Source organism: Daucus carota, chromosome 3 (genome assembly GCF_001625215.2).
Source record: "Daucus carota subsp. sativus chromosome 3, DH1 v3.0, whole genome shotgun sequence".
NCBI lineage: Eukaryota > Viridiplantae > Streptophyta > Magnoliopsida > Apiales > Apiaceae > Daucus > Daucus carota.
Window position 1 is genome coordinate 3,840,915 of NC_030383.2, and position 24,268 is coordinate 3,865,182.

The 24,268-nt window shown below is 34.3% G+C and overlaps 3 protein-coding genes across 3 annotated transcripts; 2 read left to right on the forward strand and 1 right to left on the reverse strand.

Moving 5' to 3' along the window:
- The first annotated feature begins 2,708 nt into the window (after window positions 1-2,708).
- Window positions 2,709-6,008, forward strand: LOC108211711 (ankyrin repeat-containing protein NPR4). The gene is made up of 6 exons (XM_064090455.1): window positions 2,709-2,883; window positions 3,131-3,334; window positions 3,763-4,251; window positions 4,439-4,546; window positions 4,617-5,098; window positions 5,249-6,008. The coding sequence occupies exons 1-6, from the start codon at window positions 2,871-2,873 to the stop codon at window positions 5,858-5,860; spliced, it is 1,908 nt and encodes a 635-aa protein (XP_063946525.1). The 5' UTR covers window positions 2,709-2,870; the 3' UTR covers window positions 5,861-6,008.
- Window positions 6,009-7,906: 1,898 nt separating this feature from the next.
- On the forward strand, window positions 7,907-12,193 carry LOC108214924 (serine/threonine-protein kinase STY13). Its single transcript, XM_017387173.2, has 3 exons — window positions 7,907-8,107; window positions 8,940-9,909; window positions 11,558-12,193. Exons 2-3 carry the CDS (start codon window positions 9,008-9,010, stop codon window positions 11,895-11,897), a joined length of 1,242 nt encoding a protein of 413 aa, XP_017242662.1. The 5' UTR covers window positions 7,907-8,107; window positions 8,940-9,007; the 3' UTR covers window positions 11,898-12,193.
- Window positions 12,194-13,444: 1,251 nt separating this feature from the next.
- On the reverse strand, window positions 13,445-21,856 carry LOC108215163 (YTH domain-containing protein ECT1). The gene is made up of 8 exons (XM_017387538.2): window positions 21,538-21,856; window positions 20,303-20,340; window positions 20,031-20,205; window positions 19,059-19,135; window positions 18,452-18,964; window positions 16,741-17,229; window positions 15,330-15,542; window positions 13,445-14,131 (listed from the first exon to the last, which is right to left on the reverse strand). The coding sequence occupies exons 1-8, from the start codon at window positions 21,605-21,607 to the stop codon at window positions 13,904-13,906; spliced, it is 1,803 nt and encodes a 600-aa protein (XP_017243027.1). The 5' UTR covers window positions 21,608-21,856; the 3' UTR covers window positions 13,445-13,903.
- Between the last annotated feature and the right edge of the window lie 2,412 nt (window positions 21,857-24,268).

Below are 24,268 nucleotides of genomic sequence, written 5' to 3' on the forward strand. Positions count from 1 at the left end.
TGGTTTTTAAAAATTTATATGAAATAATATATTCTAAATAATACTCCCTCCATCTTATCAGGTTCTTTACGTTATTTTTTGGCACGCGTTTTATGACTCCTATAAAGTATACTTACATTATATATATTTTTTAAAAAATTCTTGAAAAAAAGTTTAATTTTTAAACTTTTATTCAAAAAAGAAAAATGTTAAAAATATGTTATAGAACTATACTTTATGAGAGCGTTAAAATACGTGCAAACAGTATACGTAAATAATCTGGCAAGATGGAGGAAGTAGATATCTTTGCACGAAAATGTATATATATCCGATAAAAAGAACATATGCACATTTATATAAAATAAATTTTCTTCTATAAATCAGTAAAATAACTATTTTTCCATAAATGAGTAATGATCATGTATTCATGTCTTGTAAATGTAAATATAAAGATTAAATAAATAGATATTATATTTGAAATTGGAATTCACCGGCCCTGCCTAATCAATTTTCTGTATCAAGCAGTTGGTCATGGTTAAAGGGGCAGATTTGATATTGAAAAATGAAAACTGCAAAAACAAATGCAATAGAACAAAAGCCAACGCGCCTAGAATTTAGAATTCACTTTTACACGCTTGCGGCTTGTCTAGCTGGCTAGCTGGTTTGGTTGAAACTTCGTTGAAAGAATGAAAGTTCTCCCATCTCTAATTCTTCCGAAACATCAAGTACATAAAGAGGGCTATTGAGCTGAGCTTAAATAATAAAATAACTCAAATTTTCATTTATAAATAATAATTAATTTATTTATATTATTTATATAATAAACTTATAATTTAGTTTATTGTATTTATCATCATAGATGCCATATCGTTGTTCACCTCCTGTTTTTAGATACTCCCTCCTCCGTCTCCTTCATCTTCTTTTGTATACCGATTGCTTTTCGGATGTCACGTCATTTTTACATTTCAAAAATAGTCCTTCTGCAGTCCCACTATTTTTTTACAATTTTATTTTTGAGATGTCTCATCCAATTCTTTATATTTCAAAAATTATCAAAAGCAGTTGATGAGTTTCGCCGCTTTCTCACTTTTCCTCCTTCTCACATTTCTTCTACTCCACTGCCCAATGTAAAAGATGGAATAGAAGGAGTAACTTTTAATAATATAAAACACTATATTACACTCACGGCTCTCTTCCACTATTTTCATTATATAATAATAAAAACACTATTACACCCATTGTTTTCCTCCGTATCAAATATATTATTAAATACAAGTGTATCACCCATTTATCCATTTTTCATTTTAACTTTACTTATTTGATACTATTAAATACAAGTGTATCACTCATTTATCCATTTTTCATCTTAACTTTACTTATATTTTACATTTTTTCTTGGTCTCATGTCCACCCTCAATATATATAATTGGGTGAGACGGAGGGAGTATTCTGGCTGCAGCCTCGTGCATTCAAGGCGTAGATGGGATCCCATTCTGGTCAGTTGTTTAGCAGGAGTGCCTGTTAACTTATTTTGTAAACTGCAATATCGTCTGTTCTATGATATCTATGTTCAGGTCCAGATTTTTGTTTAAGGCTAAAAAAGAAACTACTTGGTTTGGTTTATAGTTCATGTTCCACTCAGAACCCAGACTGTTTTGTAGCTCATAAACACTACTATTTGATAACAATATATGTTGTAGACATCTATCCTTGTTTGTGCTGTTTTACGACGAAAGAAGTAAAATTTTCAACTATTCATTCTTCACTTAAGGCACATTTTGTTTTGGTGAGTTTGTTTTCATTTCCAAGCTCTGGGAGTTCAATATAAGAGAAACCTTGCAATTCTTGTATTAATGTGTATTCAACTTTAGTTTTCATTATTACAGAGATAAGTTTCTATACAGTACACAAGCCGTGTATTGGTTTGATAACAAAATAAATGAGAACTTCTTAACTCCCCAACTACTTTACTGCTGAGCTATGTCAATGACGTTGCTGCTCAATGATCAATTTCTACTGACATCTGCTATTAATTTAAAATCGATTTTTCTATGGTGTGCCCATGGGCACACACTAAGCACCAAAATTTATGAAATTGGAGGGTTTCTATTGGCTTACCTTCTTTAATAATGATGGACCCCCTGCAGTTACAACAACCACACCAATCAAAATCCTCCATTTTTATTAATGTTAGTGCTTAGCATGTGCCCATGGGCACACACTAGCCAAACCGATTTAAAATTATATAGTATATATTTAACATTAAGGGGCATTTGGATCGTGGGTGGGGATGAGAATCGGGAATGAGAGTGAGGGGTATGAGAATGGGTATTCGAAGGAGTGTAAGGAATGTTTAACTCCAAGTGGGATTGGGATTCCCATGGCCATGTCACAAAATTGTTAATCCAAACACCAACACATGGGTTTGAGGTTCCGATTTCTGTCGGTCTCATCAACCATGAACCGATCCCTCCGTTACTCAAAAGTTGGCGTTATGTCAAAATTTAAACAGATCGAGGGGCTGAAAATCAAATCGATTCTTGATCTGGGATTTGAAACCCTTATCCAGCAGAACCTGCAACAAGTCAATAGTTCTAACAACTGTACTAGTACTATTACAATGAAAATTGAATAATAATAAGTCAACTATCCAGCCATAATTATTCAGTAATTCGACTTCTAACAAACTATCCTGCCATAAGCATGGAGATCTGGTATATAATATCCTTACCACATGGAGATCTGATATATTGTTTTCTTAGTTGCCTTCAATTATGAAGCAAGGTTTTTCAACTCACCATTCACACATTCATGCTTAGTGATTTATATTCAGCAATTTATACAGGGCTATCACGGTTCAGGTCCACACAAACTGCTGAAACAAAGCAACAATGTATTACGAGGGTTAGTTTTTTCATTCCCGTTATTTGAACACATGTAATTTCATGACAGTTGAGAAATTTGTGACATTGTAATGTGCATAGATAATGCTCAAAATCTAACATTGCTGATCATTAGGCATCTACTTTCTGCGATGTAGCAAAATAATGTCATGTTCATTCTAGCTTCAAATGTGTTTACTATGACAGTGGAATGTTTGTTAATGTAACTTACTTTTCTGACATTTAACCTATGTTGTGATATTTACAAGGGGGATTTTTGGAAGAAATGGGACGGAATATAGTAGTAGAAATGGGACGAATAATATTCATAGACCAGGATGAGACAGCTAACTATCCAGTTAGAGACAATCCACCCCCGCCAGAGCAGACTGAGACAGTCAGTCCAGGCATTCCAGCTCCGCCACCGGCTCCTATCTGGACTCCTGCCAACAGGCCTCCTCCAGTATCTTTCGGTTAGCTTCTACATTTTCATAATTAATACATATCTGAACACATTTACTAGACACCTTTCATTGTGAAACTAGTCTACTTACTTTTTTAAGTAAAAGTATCGAGTTTTGAAATATAAAGATGATGTGGTGAAAATTACAGCCTTAAGAATGCAAATAATGCCTCTATCATATTCGTATTAAATATGTTTAGGAATTGGCTAATTAGTGCTCTGAGTTGCTCTCTCTATTTCATTGTAATATTTTGTGCATAGTTAGAAGTATATTTTTGTTGAAATTATATACTTTTATTCAAAAAACAAGATTTGAAATATTTTAACTATGCAGTTAAAACTCCTTATGACGTAATGACACATGTCAGAAAGTGAAGGAGTAGCACTGATTTACTGAACATGAATCTTTCTAAGCTTTCACCCTTAATCTTTGTGCAGAACCAGACAAAATCAGCTACTTGAGTGTATGTTTGCCTCTCTACAGAGCTGCACTTACAGGGGACTGGAAAACCGCCAAAGGACTACTAGAAAGTCACCCTGAGATGATAAACCAGAGCATTACAAGGCAGTTTGAAACTCTTCTTCACATTGCATCATCAACAAAACACACCTACTTCGTGACAGAGTTGGTGAACTTGATGGATGCTAAGGACTTGGAACTTCGGAATCATGCTGGACACACTGCTCTCTGTGTAGCAGCAGAAGGTGGAATTGTGGACATTGCAGAGATTCTTTTGAGTAAAAATAAAAACCTTCTAAAGCTACGTGGTGAGAGACGAGGATCACCACTTCGTATTGCCTCAACTATGGGACACAAAGACATGGTGTCCTACCTTTATTCTAAAACCAATCATATGGACTGTGAAGACTGGAGTGTTTGGGACCAAGACGCGGTACTCTATAATTGTGTCGATAATAACATATATGGTAAATGTTCAACACTCTTAAGGTTCAATATTTGAATTCTGATATCTTGTTGCAAAAAATCCAGAGTTATTCTACTGGTGTCAATACTTTTGTGCTTTACCTTGATTTTTTCTTTTTTGGATATCAAAACGATTGCTTTAATATTCTCACTATATAAGTTGTTATAATAGCTTACTTAATTGTGTAGATGTTGCATTAGATATATTGAATCACCACAAGAAAAGAGTGTGCAAGGACAGATATTATAATCCACTTCATATCCTGGCTAAAAAGCCTTCAGAATTTTATGGAACAGGTAAGCTTTTGATTTGGAGACTTCATTACAATTACCATAGTCTGTCGATTAATGTTGACTTATTTTTCAGATGACCAGAATCAAGCACTTAAAATAGTCAGACTAATATGGGAAGAAGTTGTCAAGCTGAATGATTCTGACATATGGAATATAATTGATGGCCCTCCAACCATTATCAAACAGAAAAATATTGAAGACCCTGAAGCCGGATATATTGATACATTTGCTGGGTATAATTCTAATATTCTATTTGTTGCGGCTAAATTGGGGAACACAAGGTTCATATTGGAGCTACTTAGGTTGTATCCAGAGCTTGTTTGGAAGTTGGATCAAGAAAACCGAACTATTTTTCATATTGCAGTTTTATATCGTCAGGAAAGTGTTTACAATCTGTTATTTCAGATTGGCTCAACTATGCACCAGATAATATCATTGAAAGATATGAATAACAATAATATAGTTCATTTAGCTGCTATGAAACCAGAGCAAAATCGGCTGCTTGCTAATACGGGAGCAGGTTTACAAATGCAGAGTGAAGTACAGTGGTTTAAGGTACATTTTTCTCAAAACATACTGAAATTCCAATGCAAATATACAAATCTTTGCTATATCAGATTGTAACTCAACTCACTAGGTACAAGATTTCTGCTGTATCTGATTTTTACGATCTTTTAATGTGTTGTACTAAATAATTCCTTCTAGGAAGTACAAAGCATGGTGCATCCTTCTCTAAGAGAAGCTAGGAATTCACAAGGCCAAACCCCCCAAGAGTTGTTCACAGAGCAGCATGCCGATTTAGTGGAGAAAGGCGAAAGATGGATGAAGGAAACCTTGTCTCAGTGCATGGTTGTTGCTGCCCTTATAGCAACAATTATGTTTGCTGCAGCTTTTACTTTACCAGGTGGTAATAATCAAGTCACTGGGCATCCAATTTATCGCGGCAAAAGAGTTTTTATCCTATTTATCATAACAGATGCCATATCGTTATTCACCTCCACTGCTGCCCTAGTCATGTTCTTAGATATCCTGACTGCACGTTACAAAGAAGAAGATTTCTTGAAATTATTACCTACGAAACTGAACATTGCGCTCCTGACACTTCTGGTAGCTGTTACTGCCATGATGATTGCTTTTAGCTCCAGCTTCTTTCTTTTATATTCAAAGGGCAGGTGGGTTGCTATTCTAGTCAGTTGTTTAGCTGGAGTGCCTGTTTACTTATTTTGTAAACTGCAATATCGTCTATTCTTCGATGTCTATCGTCCGACATTCAGGTCCAGGTTTATGTTCAAGGCCAGGAAAGATATGTTTTACTAGAGTGTTCCAATTTGGACTGTTACCTGGTTACTTGGTTTTTATTTTAGTTCATGTTCCACTGAGAAGTCAGAATTTACTGTAGCTTATCTTCTTAAATACTCTTGGAATATAATATGATCCTGGTAAGCCCTCCTTCCGAGAGGTTCTGAAAGAATTGGTCACTTACATGATATCAGAGCTCAGGCCCACAGGAGACTCGGATTCAACTCCTCTTAGACGCTGTTAAATATTTACGCTCATATTTGCAAATGAATCTTGTTGTTGTTAAAACTGAGAGATAATGTAGGTAAAGATCTCATCTTTCTTTTGTGTTAATTCATAACTAAAGAAGTCAGAATATTACTGTATCTTTAAAAAAAGGGAGTCTGATTATCAGCTATTCATTTTTCATTTAAGGGTCTTTTTTTGTTTTGGCAGAGTTTGTTTTTGAGTACTTCTGCAGTATTATTAACAATTAAGATCTACAAAATTACAAGTCTCTGAAAAGAATAATTTTCAGAGGAATCAGTTAAGTTCCTTCATTTTGTTGTTGTTTGTTTAAGAAAAGGTATCATTGAATTCCCTTCTTTCTTTGAGAGAAGCAAAGGATTCAGAAGGGAAACCTCCCCAAGATTTATTTACCGAGCAAGGTTAATATTATGACTTATGGCTTATAGTGATTTCTTAATATTGCTGTCGCGGTTACTACCATGAATCCATGATGATCGCTTTGAGCTCCAGTTTCTTTCTTGTACATTCAAGAGGTAGATGGATTGCTATTCCTGGTCAGTTGTTTAGCTTGTTTGCCTGTTTTCTTGTTTTGTAAACTGCAATATCACCTATTCTTCGTCGTCTATCGTCCAACACTGAGGTCTAGTTTTTTGTTTAAGGCCAACAAAAATATGTTATACTAAAGTGCTTGTTTCTGGAGAGTTGGTAGTTACTTAGAGGGGTGTATTGGATTGGGATTTTAAAGCATTTTTTTGCATTCATGAAATCCGAGGGTATTCGATTGGGATTGTTTGAAATCCATTAAAATCTTGAGGTATTCAATTGGGATTTCAAATTATGCTACAAAATCTGGTGGTATTCAATTGGGATTTTAAATTATGCTTTAAAATCCGATGGTATTCAATTGGGATTGTTTAAAATCCATTAAAATCTGATGGTATTCAAATGCTGATGGATTTTTTTGCATTTCATAAAATGAAGGATTTTGTGGCATTCTTCAGTGTATTTTAAGTTTTTTGAAATCCCATCAAAATCAATGGGATTTTGAAGCATTGTGCTTAAATCCTATCAACTCTGCGACATTTTATCAAGAATCCGCACAAAATCAAAATCAAACACAATCCATTAAAATCCATAGACTAAAAACAATCCATTAAAATCCCAATCGAATACACCCCTCTTAGTTGTGCTTGAGTTCATGTTACACTTAGAAAGTCAGAAGTTTCAAGTTACTTGGTTGTATTTTGGAATGTTGTGATTACTTGAATTTATACTTGAATTTAGTTTTTATGTTGGTTTATTTTGGTATATAATTATATTAATTTTTTATATAATTATTTCGAATATTAGTTATTCTATATTATACTTTATCAATTATATATTAATCGAAATTGGAGAATGATTAGTATATGAATTCCAATTTCCTGTCACAAATATGTGAGTGGGGTCAAAACAAATGTCTTCTATATTTTAACTAACGTTATTTCAATTAATTATACATTTTTTATTTATATAATATAAAATATAAATATTTGTAGTCTTATTTTAGCAACTAAATTAGTTTGCTAAGGTAATTTTTCTGACAGACACCGTCCGACATGTCATATTATTTGTTATACTAAATAATAAATATGATATCGGGATAACTCAATAAAAAATTACATTCAAACTAATATATACCATTACAACGAATATAAGCTAAAACGATGATTTATTCTTTCCATAGACAAAGGTCTCTAGATCAACCACTATCTTTCAACGGTGAAGATGCTGCCACGTAGGATCACCTACTGTGGGCCACACAACACTAGATTACATCTCTTGTGAAAACGAAATGTAAGACGAAGACTAGCTCTACTCTTTCTTGCTGTGTGTGTGTTGTGCGTGTTTTCATTATTTCTTCGTCTCCTCTTCTCTTCTCTTACTCATTCTCTCCGCACATACACACCAACTGCTTGTATCTATCTTTCTTTAAATTGGTGGGTCGGGTCGGGTCAAGCTTTCATTTGGTCAATCAATCGAGGCTTATTGATCAAGGTATGTTTCTGCTTTATTGTGGTGTTTTTTTACATTTGGATCACTTGTTTTTGCTTGATTTATGTGTGTTTGACTTGGGTATTTGTGATTCTTGATTCTTGTGGTTTAATTTGAGGTTTTGTTGTGTAAAGTTGGTGTCTTTGTGGGAAAGATTGGGGTTTTTTTGGGTTGTAGAGGGTAAAGGTGTGAACTTTATTGTTTTGTGGAGCAAGAAATGATTTTGGGAAAGTGTAGGTGATTATGGTGATGTTGGTTGATGGAATTAGGGTTTTGTTGATGGGATTGTTAGAATGTTGGCTTTGTTGGGTGTTGAAAATTTGAGAAATAACTTGTTTGTTATGTTTCTATGCGTAGTCGGAGCGTAGGGAAATTATATATGGGTAATTTGTATGTTTAGAAGTTTGAGGGGCCGTTTGGTTCATGGTTAATGATCATCAGAACCTCAAACCCCTCCCGGTGTTGGTTTGGATCAGTAATTTTATTATGTGGAATGGGAACCTCAATCACACTCGGTGGGTAAACCATTCCTTACACATCCCTTAGGATTCCCATTCGCATACCCTTCACTTCCATTCCCACCCATCATTGAAATGCCCCCTTAATCTACTGAATTTTGGGGTTTTGGGTTTTCTTTGTCGTTTTATAGTTGTTGAATCATTTGTTGAGGAAGGATTAGTTGTCGAGCCTGATTTTTGTTACTAGGGAGGCAGGTTTGATGTAACAAGTTCTGGTTCATTGAGGAATTTAATTTAGTCTGGGTTTAGTAACTAAACATAAGCATGAAGGGGTTTAAATATGTTCATGATAAATTATGCTTGTGTGATTTTATTAGGTTGTTTCTGGCTTGTTCTGATGCACTAGTGAGTGCATGTTAAAAGCTGCATTTGTGTACTGGTGAAGATGTTGGAGGGTGCAAAGTTTACTGGTTTGATAGACTTGAACAGCCACCATGATAATTATGATATTCCACAAGGCTTTTACCGTAAGCTTGATGAAGGCTCGAACATGTCAATTGATAGCTTTGGAAGCTTGCAGTTGAGCAATGGAGGAGGTTCAATTGCTGCCATGTCTGTTGGCAATAGTAGTTCTGGCTCCAATGATTCCCACACTCGCATCCTAGGACACCAGGGAAACAAGCATGTTAACCATAATTATTCAGCTGTTCAAAGTGTTAATCGTGGAAAAGTCTCTCATGGCCTTAGTGATGATGCACTAGCACAGGCTTTGATGGACAATCGTTTTCCCACACAGGGCCTTCAGGATTTTGATGAGTGGACCATTGATCTTAGGAAGCTTAATATGGGACAAGCTTTTGCACAGGGTGCTTTTGGAAAACTATACAAAGGTACATACAATGGTGAAGATGTTGCTATCAAGCTTTTGGAGAGGCCAGAACATGACTTAGAAAGGGCGCAATTAATGGAGCAACAGTTTCAGCAGGAGGTAATGATGTTGGCAACACTGAAACATTCGAACATAGTTCGATTTATTGGTGGGTGTCGCAAACCCATGGTCTGGTGTATAGTCACTGAATATGCCAAGGGAGGCTCTGTTCGGCAGTTTTTGGCAAAGAGACAGAATCGAGCAGTGCCTTTAAAATTGGCAGTAAAGCAGGCGTTGGATGTTGCAAGGGGAATGGAATACGTTCATGCACTTGGTTACATTCACAGGGACTTGAAATCAGACAACTTATTGATTTCTGCTGACAAATCAATTAAGATTGCAGATTTTGGGGTTGCTCGAATTGAGGTGCAGACTGAAGGAATGACTCCAGAGACAGGAACATATCGCTGGATGGCTCCGTAAGTGTTCTATTTCTTTATATTGTTACATTTGTCTAGTATTTTGTTGGTTCTATAATCATCTCACAGACTTGCTCATATCTTATTTCTTTTTATGCATATGGAGAACTTGGTTGTTCAAGTGATTTAAGTCTTGATTTGCTTATCATAATCTGTTGCATGCGTTTATCTTTAGCTGCAGTTGGCAGCTAACTTGACAGTCATGTATGCAAGCGTAGTCCTTGATTTTGACCTAGCTATGTTGAAAATGATATCTGATGAAATGATGGCTTAAACCTCTTACTTCCTCTTACTTTTTTATACATATTTTTTCAGTTACTTCGTTTCTTATATATATGCAAATATATTTAGCCTCCTTTGACTCTCATCTTTATATGATGGTTTTGTTGGTATTTCTCCTAGAGCTCTATTTAAAAAGTCAAATATTTTTATATTCTGCCATGTAAGCCCTTTGTAGATTTAAATAGTTACTCGATTCGTTGTTTTTTTTATTCAACTACTTCTCCCCTAGAACTTGTGTCACAGATTCCCAGGGAATAGCATGCCATTTTCTTTATAATTTGGTAATAGTTTAAGAAATAAGCAGATTTGGTAATTTTCTCTCTCAGGGTGCCTGTAATATATATGTTTGTAGCCTATAATGATAATTCATACTGATTTTTCTCAGAATATATTAAATAGTAGAAACATATTCGATTTTATTTTGGAACAAACTCTTCTCAGAAGGTATTTATGTATTGATGGCCTCTTGAGGCTCTTTGTAACTGTCTACAGATTTCAAGTTTTATTGTCTAAGCTTTCCTGAATCAGTTTTTTGGTAAATTCCAACAATCACTCTTGGCAAATTTGAATTGAACTTTTTATTTGTTCTTGTTTCTGGACAAGTATAATACAGGCACTTCTTTTTTCTTTAGGCTGCATGTTTTTACTTCATGTCCACTGGATTGAATTGAATTAATATTTACTATAAGCAAGGGTTGGGTCTGAAAAGTGGTCTATTAAATCCAAATGTGCAGCGTCCTACTGAAAGCAATGCAGATTATGAGCTTGTTCCATGATCAGTTGCGTTTCTTTGCCCCACTTGTACTGATCTAGAACTTGCAAATCTATATGGAAGGGTAAAATGCATACAGGTCTAATATATATTCTTTACCTTGGATGTAACTTGGGTTAACATGTTAATCTTTGGAAGCTGTTAATCTTGTTCCGGTGCAGTTACATTCTTACATTCGTTCTTTTTAAATATTTTTAGTGGTTGGATTCTTGGTGAGTTAACCTTCTGCCCGGTTTGGTGTTGTTTCCCTGTCAACCTTCGGACGGGTCTGGCTCACAAGTTTTGTTCCCAACTGTCTTAGCTTTATTTTCATGGCTGTTTCTGTAATTTTGGCTCAAAGAGAAAGAGCTATTTTTTGTGATGGTTGTTTAACATTGTTATTTTTTATAATTAAAATTTATGTTTATCTGTATGGCAACTAATAAAATTGGTGTAGACGACCTTGGCTAGTTGAACTCTGATGTCTTTTATGTGTAAGATTTAAAAAATGTTCAATATGTTTTATCCTTTTTAGTTTCATTTCCTTTTCATCTCCGCTTTTGTTTATTTATCTTGGTCTGGCTTAAATCCATTATTTCTACTGTACATTTTTAGGGAGATGATCCAACACAGGCAGTACACCCACAAGGTAGATGTTTATAGCTTCGGGATTGTTTTATGGGAACTCATTACAGGAATGCTGCCATTTCAGAATATGACTGCTGTACAAGCAGCATTTGCAGTTGTCAACAAAGGTGTCCGTCCAAACATCCCCGTTGACTGCCTGCCGGTTCTTGGTGAGATTATGACCCGTTGCTGGGATAGTAATCCTGATGTACGGCCACCATTCACTGAGGTTGTCAGGATGCTAGAGTATGCAGAAACTGAGGTCATGACTACCGTGCGTAAGGCCCGGTTCAGATGCTGCATGAGCCAACCAATGACTATTGACTGATGCAGAAGAAACTTACAGCTGTAAGTAAGAAAGAGAAAAATTTTAAATGCAAAAAAGTCCAAAAAACAAGAAAAAAAAACTGAAACCGGTGATTTTACGTCAGCCCCTTGTGTATCTATCAGGGTTAATTTCTTTCTTCAGATAGAAAGAGAAAGGAAGTTACTATAAGAACTGCCTAATTTGTGGTTTTTCATTTTGTGGATTTGTTTTGCTGAATCGGTTGTAGTAATAGGAGAGATTCGATGTGTATTGAAATTAAAGCCTTTTCTTGTTATATATGTTAAGCTTTTCCTACACTACTATTCCATATTTCTTCTCTTCTGCCATTCCATAGCAGGTTATTTGTGATACTTTAGCCAGTGGAACTATTATTTTCTTATTTTATTTTTGAGCAATAGACTTGCCATCATTTCTAGACGGGCACTTTAATTTGATCTGTACTGTACCCAAAAATTTAAGAGAAGCTTGCCGAGGTAAGATATAAAATCTTGCAGTAATTTGAAATTTTATAAGCAGTTTTAAATGTGTTAAGATAAATTAAATTATATGGGATTTGCTCGTAGAGTTCCGACTTCCAAAACATTTCTTGCAACCAGAATTTGTCAAATGCAACTCTGTTACAGGAAAGTTTGTTATGTCTGTGTTGGATTACGATAAATTAAATTATTTAGTATAACTTTAAGGGGTCGTTTAGTTGCAAAAAATTTATATTTCAAACTCACATCGTATGAGTTTTTGATACCCAAGGAGGAAGACTGAGCTGGAGGTATGAGAATCAAATATATGATATCGGATACGATATCTTAAACTCATACCACTATATCACCTTAACCCGTTCCTCATTCCAATCACATACCACCCTACGAACCAAACAAGTCCTAAATATATATCTAATTTCTAAACATGATCTAAATATCATACTTTGGGTTGAATTATCTTATATATCACATTCCGTCATTCCGAGAATATGATCTTGGATACCACATTTTCTCATCATGTTATAAAGTGATATTTGAAATCGTATTTTCCTGATTTGCTATTTGGAACATTATTGTTTGAAATTGTGATGAAGAGGGCAATACACTAATTTCTAAGCATTCAATAATTCTAACATGTTGCAAAGGCTCTGATGCACACAGATCTTTGTTATTTCCAGAGCTCAGCTCATAATTCTAGAGCTATATACCTAAGTAAATTCCTCCTGCACAATCCGCAATCTGTAGCATATATTAATATCAAATGCTACAAATGGCTTCATATAAAAAAAGAGCTCTGAAAATAACACTTCTCACATATATACCTAGAGCAACCATAAGGCATAAAGTGGCAAGCAAAATTTACAGCAGATTAAAAGTAAAAACAAATATCAACACGAAGCTATACTAACAAAATCTAATATAAAAAGAAACTTTTGCACTTGCATATAGTCTAAACAGAAGACACCAACTTACCGATTACACCATCTTACTTGAAAGTTGAGACTCTAAGTAACCTGCCAAATGCATTTAAACATGCGGCTCGGTAAAATATACACAACTGAAACAAAATTGAAAACTGAAGCTCTCTTAATCAAAGATGGGAATCTCTCTGATACTTTTGAGTTTTATGCAGCAGCACAAATTTTAATGCCCTGCACTGGAATTCATATATATAAAATAAACTTACAAACACCTCAATATCATGCTTGTACAGAATCAAGCCAACTTGATGGTGTCTAACTGTGTACCTACTTTTCCTCCCAAATCTTTAGCCAAGAATACCCAGATAGCCGGGGTAATGCTCATTAATAGTAAAAAAGAAAAAGAAACTAAGGTGAAGGTGAAAGATAGAGAAACTTAGTGTACAGATGAACTTAATTGACCAGAAAATACAAAAGCAGAATACTCCCTCTCATTGCTTTCTTTGCTTAAAGTAGCAACATTTGGCTGCTTAGTATTTCTATCCCTAAATGGCCAAAACCCAGCTTACATCAATTCCACCTATTAATTTGGCTTCGCCTCCACAAATTACTTTTGTTTGTCTTCAATGACTTTCAGATGAAGGGTACCAGCCAGGTTCTCAGATAATTGAGTTATTGAAGCATCAGGTATTTTGCCCGGACTTGACTGTTTAGCTCTCTTTTCCTGCAACGAACGCTCCTTCTCATCATAATAAACAAAATCATCCAACATTGATGTATCAGCTTCATGCTCTTTGAATATTTTTAACATCGCAAGACCTTGTTCAAGCTTCACCTGAACAAAATTACGAAGAAATATCATGTTTGTGTCGTAACAAATGTTGCAAGATCAGCTCAATCAAAGTGAAAAGGCCAAATTCTGACAATAAACAGAGGTCAAAAATCGAAACAGAACAGATGATATAACCTCAGCTTGTTTGTTTGAGCTTAAAGTCATTATTGACTTGGAAGTTAAAAAGTGTCTGTTTGGTGAAGTCAGGACCTAAAAGATTTAATGGAATGGTACATTGTAACAAGTCAGAAACTGACTTAAAGTTAAAAATAAGCTAGAAACTGGCTTAAAGCCAGAAGTTAGTAAGAGGTACTTCTTGAACAAATTATTTTAATTTTATATTTTTAAATGATAAAAGTCAATATTACCATTCAAATAGATAAGCTATCAAATTTATTTTTTATTACTAAGTTATCACTTGTCATAATGCAAAATTACCCAAACAAACAATTTTTACCTTGGACTTGTCACTTTAAAACACTTCAAGTCGTAAGTCATTATTTTAAGTATCCAAACGGGCACTGTTTATATATAATTACCAAACTATGGGATATTCAAATTTAAAAAGGTGGACTTCAATACATATGGATAGAATTACAGAGTAAAACTTTGACTCTAGTAATAGTGTAACACGGAGTGTTGAAATCATCATATTGTAGGTATGGTGGACAAAGATGCCCAAACAGGTAATTTTAACTTAATAAAGTGAACAATATTTCGCTTTGCTGTAGAATAATTCGAATCCTTAGATAGGGCTTTTCAACAAGTATGGTAGCAGTAGAAAAGTCTGGTGAATAAAAAGGCTAAATCAGCAATCGGACTGGCAAGTGTATCTCAAAAGCTAATGAAAACAGTATAAAGCCATAAACTATCTAGGAAAATAATACACCTTACTACCAAAGTCCAAATCAACTGACTCAGAGCCCCTTAAGGTGGCTCGCCACCTAAAAGTACAGGTAGCTATAAGGAAGAGATGTGTGTAGGGGTGAGATTTGAGAATATAAGAAACACATGGTCTTGAAAAGATTAAATGAGAAATGCCAACACATTGAACCGACCAACAAATCTTAAAAAACTGCTACACATCCTTTTGTTTTTCTCAATTTCCCCCCAGGTAATAACAGTTGACGATAAAAAGAAATAGACTTGTAAGAACAAAGAGTAACTGTAAAGTGTAAACAAAACTTTAACTGGTACGTACCTCCTGAGAGTCTCGGCTGTGAGTGACGGGCTTATTTTCATTGTTGTCCAGAAGAATATGGCGAAATCGACCATTTGGTATATCTTTTATTATATGCCACTTGACAGGAAATTGCCCACTCCATCTATCCTGCTGCCAGTAATCTGCATCATTCTCAAAATCGACAGGGCCAGTCATTTCAGCCACACCACAGAACTGCCCGCTAGCATTAACCTGCAAAGTGTATAAATAGTGATTAAAAATGTGGCTTAGAACAAAGTGAACCACGAACATAAATAAATGCAAACATATACAGATAGAGAAATTGGTGCAATATCTAATTTTCATACATTGCAACTCTTCATCAAACAAAATTCATTTGCCTATCTTTTTAACAACGAGTCAAGTATTCAGCTTCTTCCTAGGTATTTAAATATAACGACTTGCATCGAGTACACTCCTGTCTTGCAGATAACTATTTATCCGATTGATTATCATCTTTCAACAGTATGAATTCCTTAATTAATAAGAAATGAAGTAAACAATTAATAAATGCCCTGTTTAAATAAGTCATATGGAAATACTATTAAACAAGAAATATAGATCTTGCTTAAATATAGACGATTTATTCAAATACTTAAAAAACATACATAAGCGATTGTTCCACAAACACCTAAATGTAAGAGTTAATAGCCTGCCAATTATGCAGTAGTCTTTAAACTGTACAACCCACATAAGAGCTTAACACAAATTGATATTTACCACATCCAGTATACTTATGTTCCAAAATAATATAAACATTCTGATGTAGGAAAGCAAAGTTGAGAAACCCGATTCAGTATAACAGATTAAGCGCAACCACTGAGAGAAGAGAAAAGTGTTTTGGATCCTAATCCATGACACAACCTACATTTAAGAGTTTCTAACTTCTCTAACGATAGATATGGCCTCTTTATAGAACAGAGAGTACTGCAATAACATAATCACTACAGATCTTAGTTGAAGATTATTCATTTCTAAGTCCAATCAAAGATCAATATGAGAAACCTATATATGAAATTTGAATCACCATTCACCACACACTGTTTTATTCTAGCATACGGTAAGGCAAAATATTATCACATTACACTTACCAAACAAATAATGATTCACACTACAAAACTTTGATAGGGAGTGTTTAGTCAAATTAGATCCAAACAACTGCAGGTTGGTTTGTAAATATGTGCAAGTTCACAAATACAACTAGGCAATCCCCAGGATCCGTAGTCGGTGTTGCTTTTAATCAGATTTCTGATGAGCAGAACTGATGAACCACCATGTATATCCACATACCCATATTTTATAATTTTATTAAGTGATTATACAAATTATGATTTATATTCAATCAAGATAATACCTAATAAATCTGATTTAAAAAAAGTAAGTAGCATACCGAGAAGAAGAGAAAAACGGGGTATATGCTATTAGAATCCTTAGCTTCTTGAAAGGCAGCATCCAGTTTCCTGTTCCCAAGGGGTGTGCTGGCCCAAACACAATATTTAATACTTTTGTGAACATTGTCTTCACTAAAAGACTTGATGACAAAGAACTTGGCTCGCTCATAGTCTGTGACAAAATCTGGTTGGTTGTATAGATCAAGATTGACTCCAGAAGTCGATGCGCCTGCTTTTGCAACACCAGGTGCAGCCTTTTCTTCAGTACTAGTTTTTATTTTTGGCTTCAATGCTCTTGGACCTCGATTACGGTCGTTGGCATTGCCATGTGAATCAGCAGAAATACTGATTGAGTCCCTATCCCTTCTTCCACCTTTATCAGGAGTGAATCGGTTGGAGCGACTAGCATCCCAGTTCCCATAGTTTGACATTCTAGAAGATGTACTATTATGATAGCGCCTTGTAAATGGTATTTGCTGCTGAGAAGCCTGCAAAATATCATATATATTTAGACACATTTTTCATGTAACAAGTTCCATATAAAAAAAAAATCATTCAAATTACCATACATAAACTGTGTTAAACTTTAATAAATTAATACTCGACTGCTTATAGAACTTAATAATAATAAACTTTATTGGTCTTGATTATAAAACATATGATATATTTCTTTTCTCAATTTAATTAATAGACTCAATTTTTATTATAGAACTCTCCAGTCCCCAGCTAATGATTTAAGGAGTTGTACTCTAACAAGTTCAAATATAGTTCAAGTGAAGTGTACCCCAAAAACATGTGCAATTTTTTTTTTCCTGTCTTGGACGGGTCATACTAGTAATGAGAAACCAAGAGTTTTTCTAACAGTATAATCTGCAGTTTAGTATTGATTCAAGATCAGGGAAGATATTGCAAAGACAAACTTGTCAAACTGCAAAGATAAATGATTAACTGCATACTTCCACCCTGCAAATGGGTAATAGAAAGGAGGTTCGTGGTGTAAATATCCAACCTTTCTTTTAATATGTAGTGTAAATATCAAACTCGACTTCATGAAGAAAGAGGAAAACAAGTCATAATAAAGCATGGAAGTGACCAATAAAATAACAAGCAACACATCAAGAACCCATGTACATAAAATCAGTATTGCAATTAACTTGTAGTCAGAAACCATTGCCCAAGGAATACTTAAAGTGTGTATCAAAGAACCAAAGAGTTCCCTCAAACATGATGTTATTGACAGCAGTTTTAACGTTTAACTCAAAGTATAGTCTTATAGGTTTACATTTGGGTGTATCCTAATAGAGGGGTACTTCTACATAGGAAAAAACAAAAATGCAGAAGGGAGAAACCAATGAAGATATAGTATATGTCAGTATGATTTTATTTTCATTGTCATCATATATTTATTATTATATATTTATTTAGTTGTTTTCTCTGTCTTCACAATTCTGATTCTTAAAAAATTATAAGCTTCCAATTTTGATTCTTAAAAATTACGAGCTTTTACGAGAGCACCTAAATATTGATTTTAACATAAATGTGGTGATGGTAACAATCATAATAGTGCTATATAACATCAACACAATAACTTTGGTCACTGAAATATAAGACAAAAAAAGAGTACATCTAGAAGCAATAACATATTTTTAATAACAATATTCTCATGGTTCAGATTACTGTAACAGAAAATTTCCTATTTAGAGGACGAACCTGTGCCAGGCTGTGGTCATATGATCCAAGTATGCCAACAGGCTGGGTGTAAACTGCTCCTGGGGTCAACGGAGACAAAATGTTACCCGTGTCGTTGGAATTCGATCGAATTAGTGGATTTTCACCAGATCCAAACTCTCCTGGATACTTGTACAAGCCAAGGCTACTGTTTGCAGGTGCACTACTAGCAGGAAATGATCCAAAATGCAAGTAATAACCAGATCCTGGTCCAAGAAGCATATTATCATTAACACTGTCTTGACCTGTACTTACTGGGGTCGCCATCTCAGTTTGAGACATTGAATGAGATGATCCGACATGGGGCAGTCCAGGAGAGATTGACTGCGGATAAAAATTCGGCGACATGGGTATTTGATGTGGTGAGTACAGCTGACCATCAACCAAAAATGGGGACATTGGGCTGGCCAGAGGAGGAAACTGGCCATAGGCCATTTGTGTATCAAAGCTATAGCCGGAAGGATAAAAGAGTGAGGAATTATCGTTGAACATAGCCTATGATTGATCATAAGAACATCTAGTGAGTTAATCCAAAGGCAATAAACTTAAAAATAAATAAATTATATTGTTTGAAACAAGCTTTACTCACTGGAGGTATTATCTGCAAGTTGTTTGCATTAACATAGTTAGGATACTCCCCCCAGTTACCAGCATTGTTCTCGTAACCTGAAGCATGAACAAAGAAAGGAGATGAGTAATAAGATCAAAGAGAAATTTAGTTAGGTAAGCAATACATCAACCAAAAGCAATATGAGAATGGCATGCCAGGAATTGCTAACTAAACTAGCAGGAGAGTAAACTAAATCCAATGCCAATTTAGCTACATATAGTCGAAGAAGTTAGTTTCAAGTCAGCATGCCTATTAGACATTAGGAGAAATCATCAAACACAAGAAAGTTCTGCGTTGGCATAAAATTTTTAAAGCTGTCAAAATTAGTACTCAATGGTTGCTAACCAAGCCAGCTCAATTAAATCAGAAACCCTTCGAAGCCGACTCTCCTTCCACAAAAACATCTTGAACAAATTGCATTTACTTGCAACACAAAATTCATCACCACCTTCATATGCTCATTCTGTTACTCAAAATAACCACACATGGCACTACTCACTCACACAACCACCCTCCAACTACTTCAAATCTCAAACCAGGTCATTTTTTAAAACTAAAGGTAGCAGGAAGAAATTAATGGAAGTCATCAAATATCGATGCAAACATTTGATCAACATATGGTATTATGATCGGAACTCTTTTTTGTATGTCAGCTAATACACCAATAGTTGCTCGTTTTCACAACAATTTAATCACTACTGCTTAAAAGATGATACATAGAGCAGCATATCAAGCCCCTAGTACTACCAATCTCGACAACCTTTCCATTTAGATTGCAGTCAGACAAAGGTCACAATACGATATAACTCCTATCTGACTCTTTCTTTTCCATAGAACTTTGAATAAATACCTAATAGAATTTCTAGGGCAAATTATCAAGTAATTACAAGTGGTTGGGATTTATCCACTCATTTTGTTTAAAGCATAATGCGGACTGACTAGATATATAACCTCCATAGTAGAAACTTTGTTCTAGCGGAGCATATGCATTGGGCTGGTAGGATGTGGCAAGTGCTCCACTTGAAGCCAAGATTTCTGGCGGGCCTGTTATAATGCTTGGCGGCCCAGCAATGGTGGTATTTAGAGAACTCGCTGATACAACCTTATCCTCTTTAGGTTGCAATATCTGACAGCAAAAACTTAGAAGTATCAATAAGGAACAATAAACATTTCAGATAAAACTATACAAGTGAAAAGAAGATGCAGGTGTGCATCTTAATTACCTGTTCAATCCGGTTATCAGGACTAAAATGACTCTCAACTGCATCAATCAACAGATTGGTCAGTTTGCCAAAAAAAAACACTAAAAGATAGGTCACTGAGTACTCATTAAAAGCTATAAAAGCAGAGAACCAATTTGGATACCACCAAAATAAAGTCAAATTTCTAAATGAAATCATAACTGAGAGGAATAACTATGTCTTTGAAAATATTCTTTCAACAACTAAAAGTGTGACTATCTGATCCACCTACATAATATATTATTCAGCTGACTCCAACCATAGAAATGCTACCCCTATTACACTTGTCTTGACATAGTTGCCTATAAGCTACTACAGCATTGAGCGATAATAATTTCAATCCAGAAGCAACTCACTTGTTAAATACCAGCTGATCATATTATCTTATTAGATTAATTGGAACTGATAAGTGCAGCATATAATTCTGCTTATTTGATGTAGGCAAAGGAAGAGACAAGTAGAACCCAGATCAAAGCTACGATGGTTGTGATCATAATCATTTGCTAGACAACTAAACATACAGAAACTGAAGGAACAAATAATAAGCCATTCGAACTTGAAAACTACTTACACATTGTACAACACAATGGACTAATGAACACTACAATACTTCTCACCAAACCTCATAGGTGCAGTTAAATTAAGCAATTATATAGGTATAAAAAAGGACAAGTTCATGGGTTCAGATCCTTACACCTCTTCATGCAAATACTTAAAATCTAAAATCCTAACACACACAAACACACATACCATCAAATTGAAGCCGTCCAAAGACAAAACACAGTACAGTATACGGAATCACAAAATTCAACTACGACTCACATACAAATAGCGTAATCAACAAACCACGAACACATTTCGATATATCCCAATAACCCCAGAATCTCACTCTTAACACCATACTGGAGGCGGGCCAAATAGGAATCACAGTATAAAAACTACCAAACTAACTTATACCATCTCCGATAGCTTAACATCATTCTCTGCACTAATAACAATTACACAACAGCTCGAAAACCAATACCCGCAAACTCATAAATCATAACCAACAAAACCCACACACATTTCCACATATCCCACAACCCCAATTCTCAAAAACCCTAAATCCCAAATTCACTTAAATCACCAAAAAAATCACACAATCAAATTGAAAACTATAAAAATCAAGACTTAACTAAAACAATTAATCTTTATAACATGTATACACATACACATACCAGCAACCGGTGAGGTGGAATTCGACACGGGCACGACCCGATCCGGACCCTGTTGACCCGATTCTTCCATCACAAAGATCCACAAGCTCCAAGATTCAAATCTCAATCACAAATTCGAATCGAATCTCGACACAAACCGATGCAATTAGAGCCAAAAAGGTGCAAGAATCAAATCTTTATGCTTACAAGAAGAGCAAGGATTGGAATTGATCTCCGCAAAAATTCGAAAAGAGAGGGGTTTAGGTCATATATAAATGTGTGTGAAATGATGAGTCACGCGCCTAAGGGGTGTATCCAAGAGATTTCCAAGGATTTTCTTGGATTTTTAAATATTTATGAACATTTAAAGGCTGTATTTAATTATGATTTACTCCCTCTGTTTTTTTTTATATGACGTTTTGACTTTCACACATTTTTAAGTGTTTTGACCGGGTAGTTAAAAATATTATTTTTTAAATTTTTTTTTTCTGAATAAAAATTTTGATTATATATTATTATTCAGAAAAAGAAAATTCAAAAAATAATATTTTTAACTACCCGGTCAAAACACTTAAAAGTGTGTGCCAAAAGTCAAAGCGTCATATAAAAAAAACAGAGGGAGTATAAGTTTACACTTTACGGCAGTAACTATGCATGAGTCTCTAGCTTCGTTTATTTTTTACTCAACCGTGTGTAGTTCAAAATGTATTATTTATAATATAATTTTTGATAATAATTAATATTTTAATATTCAATAAATTGAATTTTGATTAAATCAATCATCAATCAATATACTTATATAAAGGAGAAGCGAGGGGCGTGTAGGTGGCGCATCTCATAACTCTGTTCTATTTTTCTAATTTTCTGAAATTTTTGGATAAAAGATATAAAAAAAAATTTGTTTCCAATTAATTGGTATGCTATATATCTTGGCATAAAGTAATCTGATTCTGTTTCAGATTATTTATTAAATATAGTAATTTGCAAATTTTCTAATCTGATTCTATTTCAGATTATTTAATCATCAATATCAATATACTTTATTTAATCATCAATATCAATATACTTATATAAAGAAGAATCAAGGGGCGTGTAGGTGGCGCCTCTCACATCGCTCCGTTTGAATTTTCAAATTTTCTGGAATTTTTGGATGAAAAATATCAAAAATTAGAACTACTTTTATTAGTTTCGGATATATTAGAAGCAAATTTCAGAATCTGATTTTGCTTCAGATTATTTATGGAATATAGTACCTTGAAAGTTTTAATCTGATATTGTTTCAAATTATTTAATTATGAAAAAGAGTAGCACACAAGTCTCTCTACACGTATAAATACCGGTATAGATTGTAGGGTTTTGGATTATTTAAACACAACCTCCTCTCTCTCAATGCCACAACCCTACCTCTCTCTGGTGATAGTTCTCTTGCTCGATTTCTAACTCGGTGGTGCCGTTCTTCTGCAACGATAAGTGAAGACTGTTTATACAGTATTTAAAAAATAAAGGTGGTTGCAAGTAAAGGCAGTTATAGACCGCTATGTTGGAGTAGTCTTGACATGATATTGATGGATGATATCAATAAATTAACTATTAGTAATGTATGTTTGTTGGTTATTATTTTATAATATTTGTTTTGTTTTTCGGACATGTTTGTTGTTGTTAATTTTTTTATGATTTACTTTGTATACGGGAAAAAATTATTCGCTATCTCACGGATTTAAGTTAGATGTTTTTGTGCACAATCAATCCAAAAAAATTGGAGTAAGGTGACAATGTAAGAAAATGATTACTTTTCAAAAAAAAAAACATAAATAAAATTAAGATTTGTCGTATTTTAAATTGTTAATTACGTGTATAAATTTATTTTCATTTTTTCACCATGAATTATAGTCCAATTTTGCAATTTTATATATTAGTATTGGTATTACATCAAGATTTCTATAATATAAAATTTATTTTATCCTACAAATATTAATTTTGAAACATTAATATACTTTTTATAAACAGTCAAAAAATTATTTTATTCTACAAATATTAATATTGAATCATTAATATAATTTTTATAGGCCGCCGCAACGCGCGGCTTCTCAACTTTATATTAATTGATTCATACATTTTCTTTTAAAAATTCAGTTCTTATGATATTTTCTTATATATTGTAAATCGTCAATGTATATAATGATACACACCTGGAGGGGGGTGAATAGGTGTTATGGCTAATATGACCGATTTTTAATTGTTACCGAATAGTTAAACTGTCACAGACAGCTTGCTGTTAATTTCAGAGTAAACAGTCAGCTAGCTAACAATGCAGATGCAATGCAAAACAGATATAATCAGTAAGCTAGCAACACAGAGAATTTTAGCCAGGTTCGACCCATAACCCTAATGGTCTACGTCCTGGTCCCCTACCAACTTGTAAGAGATTATATTATTAATCAATAATGTTGACAATTACAATGATTCAATAATATAACTCCCTTTAACCCTTGTTCCTGTTATCAGCTTGCTGAAACCCCTGAACCACGAACCAAAAGCTCTCCAAGACCTATACTTCTCAAGTATACTCTACTAGCTAACTAGTCCCCTTGTTTCACAAGCTCGATACACAACAACAAACCTTTACACTTTGAACAATACAATGAATGAATGTAATACAACCGAAACTATGAACTCAATATAGATATATATTCAAATATAAGTACTAGAGCTCAAAGAAGATTTTGCAATGAAAATATGTTGTATTTCAGAA

Bases quoted from the DNA above. Each gene is read 5' to 3' on its own strand.
- LOC108211711 (XM_064090455.1), top strand. The intron at 4,547-4,616 runs GTAAGCTTTTGA...CTTATTTTTCAG, and splicing joins TTCAGAATTTTATGGAACAG to ATGACCAGAATCAAGCACTT. The intron at 5,099-5,248 runs GTACATTTTTCT...AATTCCTTCTAG, and splicing joins GTGAAGTACAGTGGTTTAAG to GAAGTACAAAGCATGGTGCA.
- LOC108214924 (XM_017387173.2), top strand. From the start codon at position 9,008: ATGTTGGAGGGTGCAAAGTTTACTGGTTTGATAGACTTGAACAGCCAC. The intron at 9,910-11,557 runs GTAAGTGTTCTA...GTACATTTTTAG, and splicing joins ACATATCGCTGGATGGCTCC to GGAGATGATCCAACACAGGC.
- LOC108215163 (XM_017387538.2), bottom strand. From the start codon at position 21,607: ATGGAAGAATCGGGTCAACAGGGTCCGGATCGGGTCGTGCCCGTGTCG. The intron at 17,230-18,451 runs GTTCGTCCTCTA...GATATTTTGCAG, and splicing joins ATGACCACAGCCTGGCACAG to GCTTCTCAGCAGCAAATACC. The intron at 14,132-15,329 runs GTACGTACCAGT...AATTTTGTTCAG, and splicing joins ACAGCCGAGACTCTCAGGAG to GTGAAGCTTGAACAAGGTCT.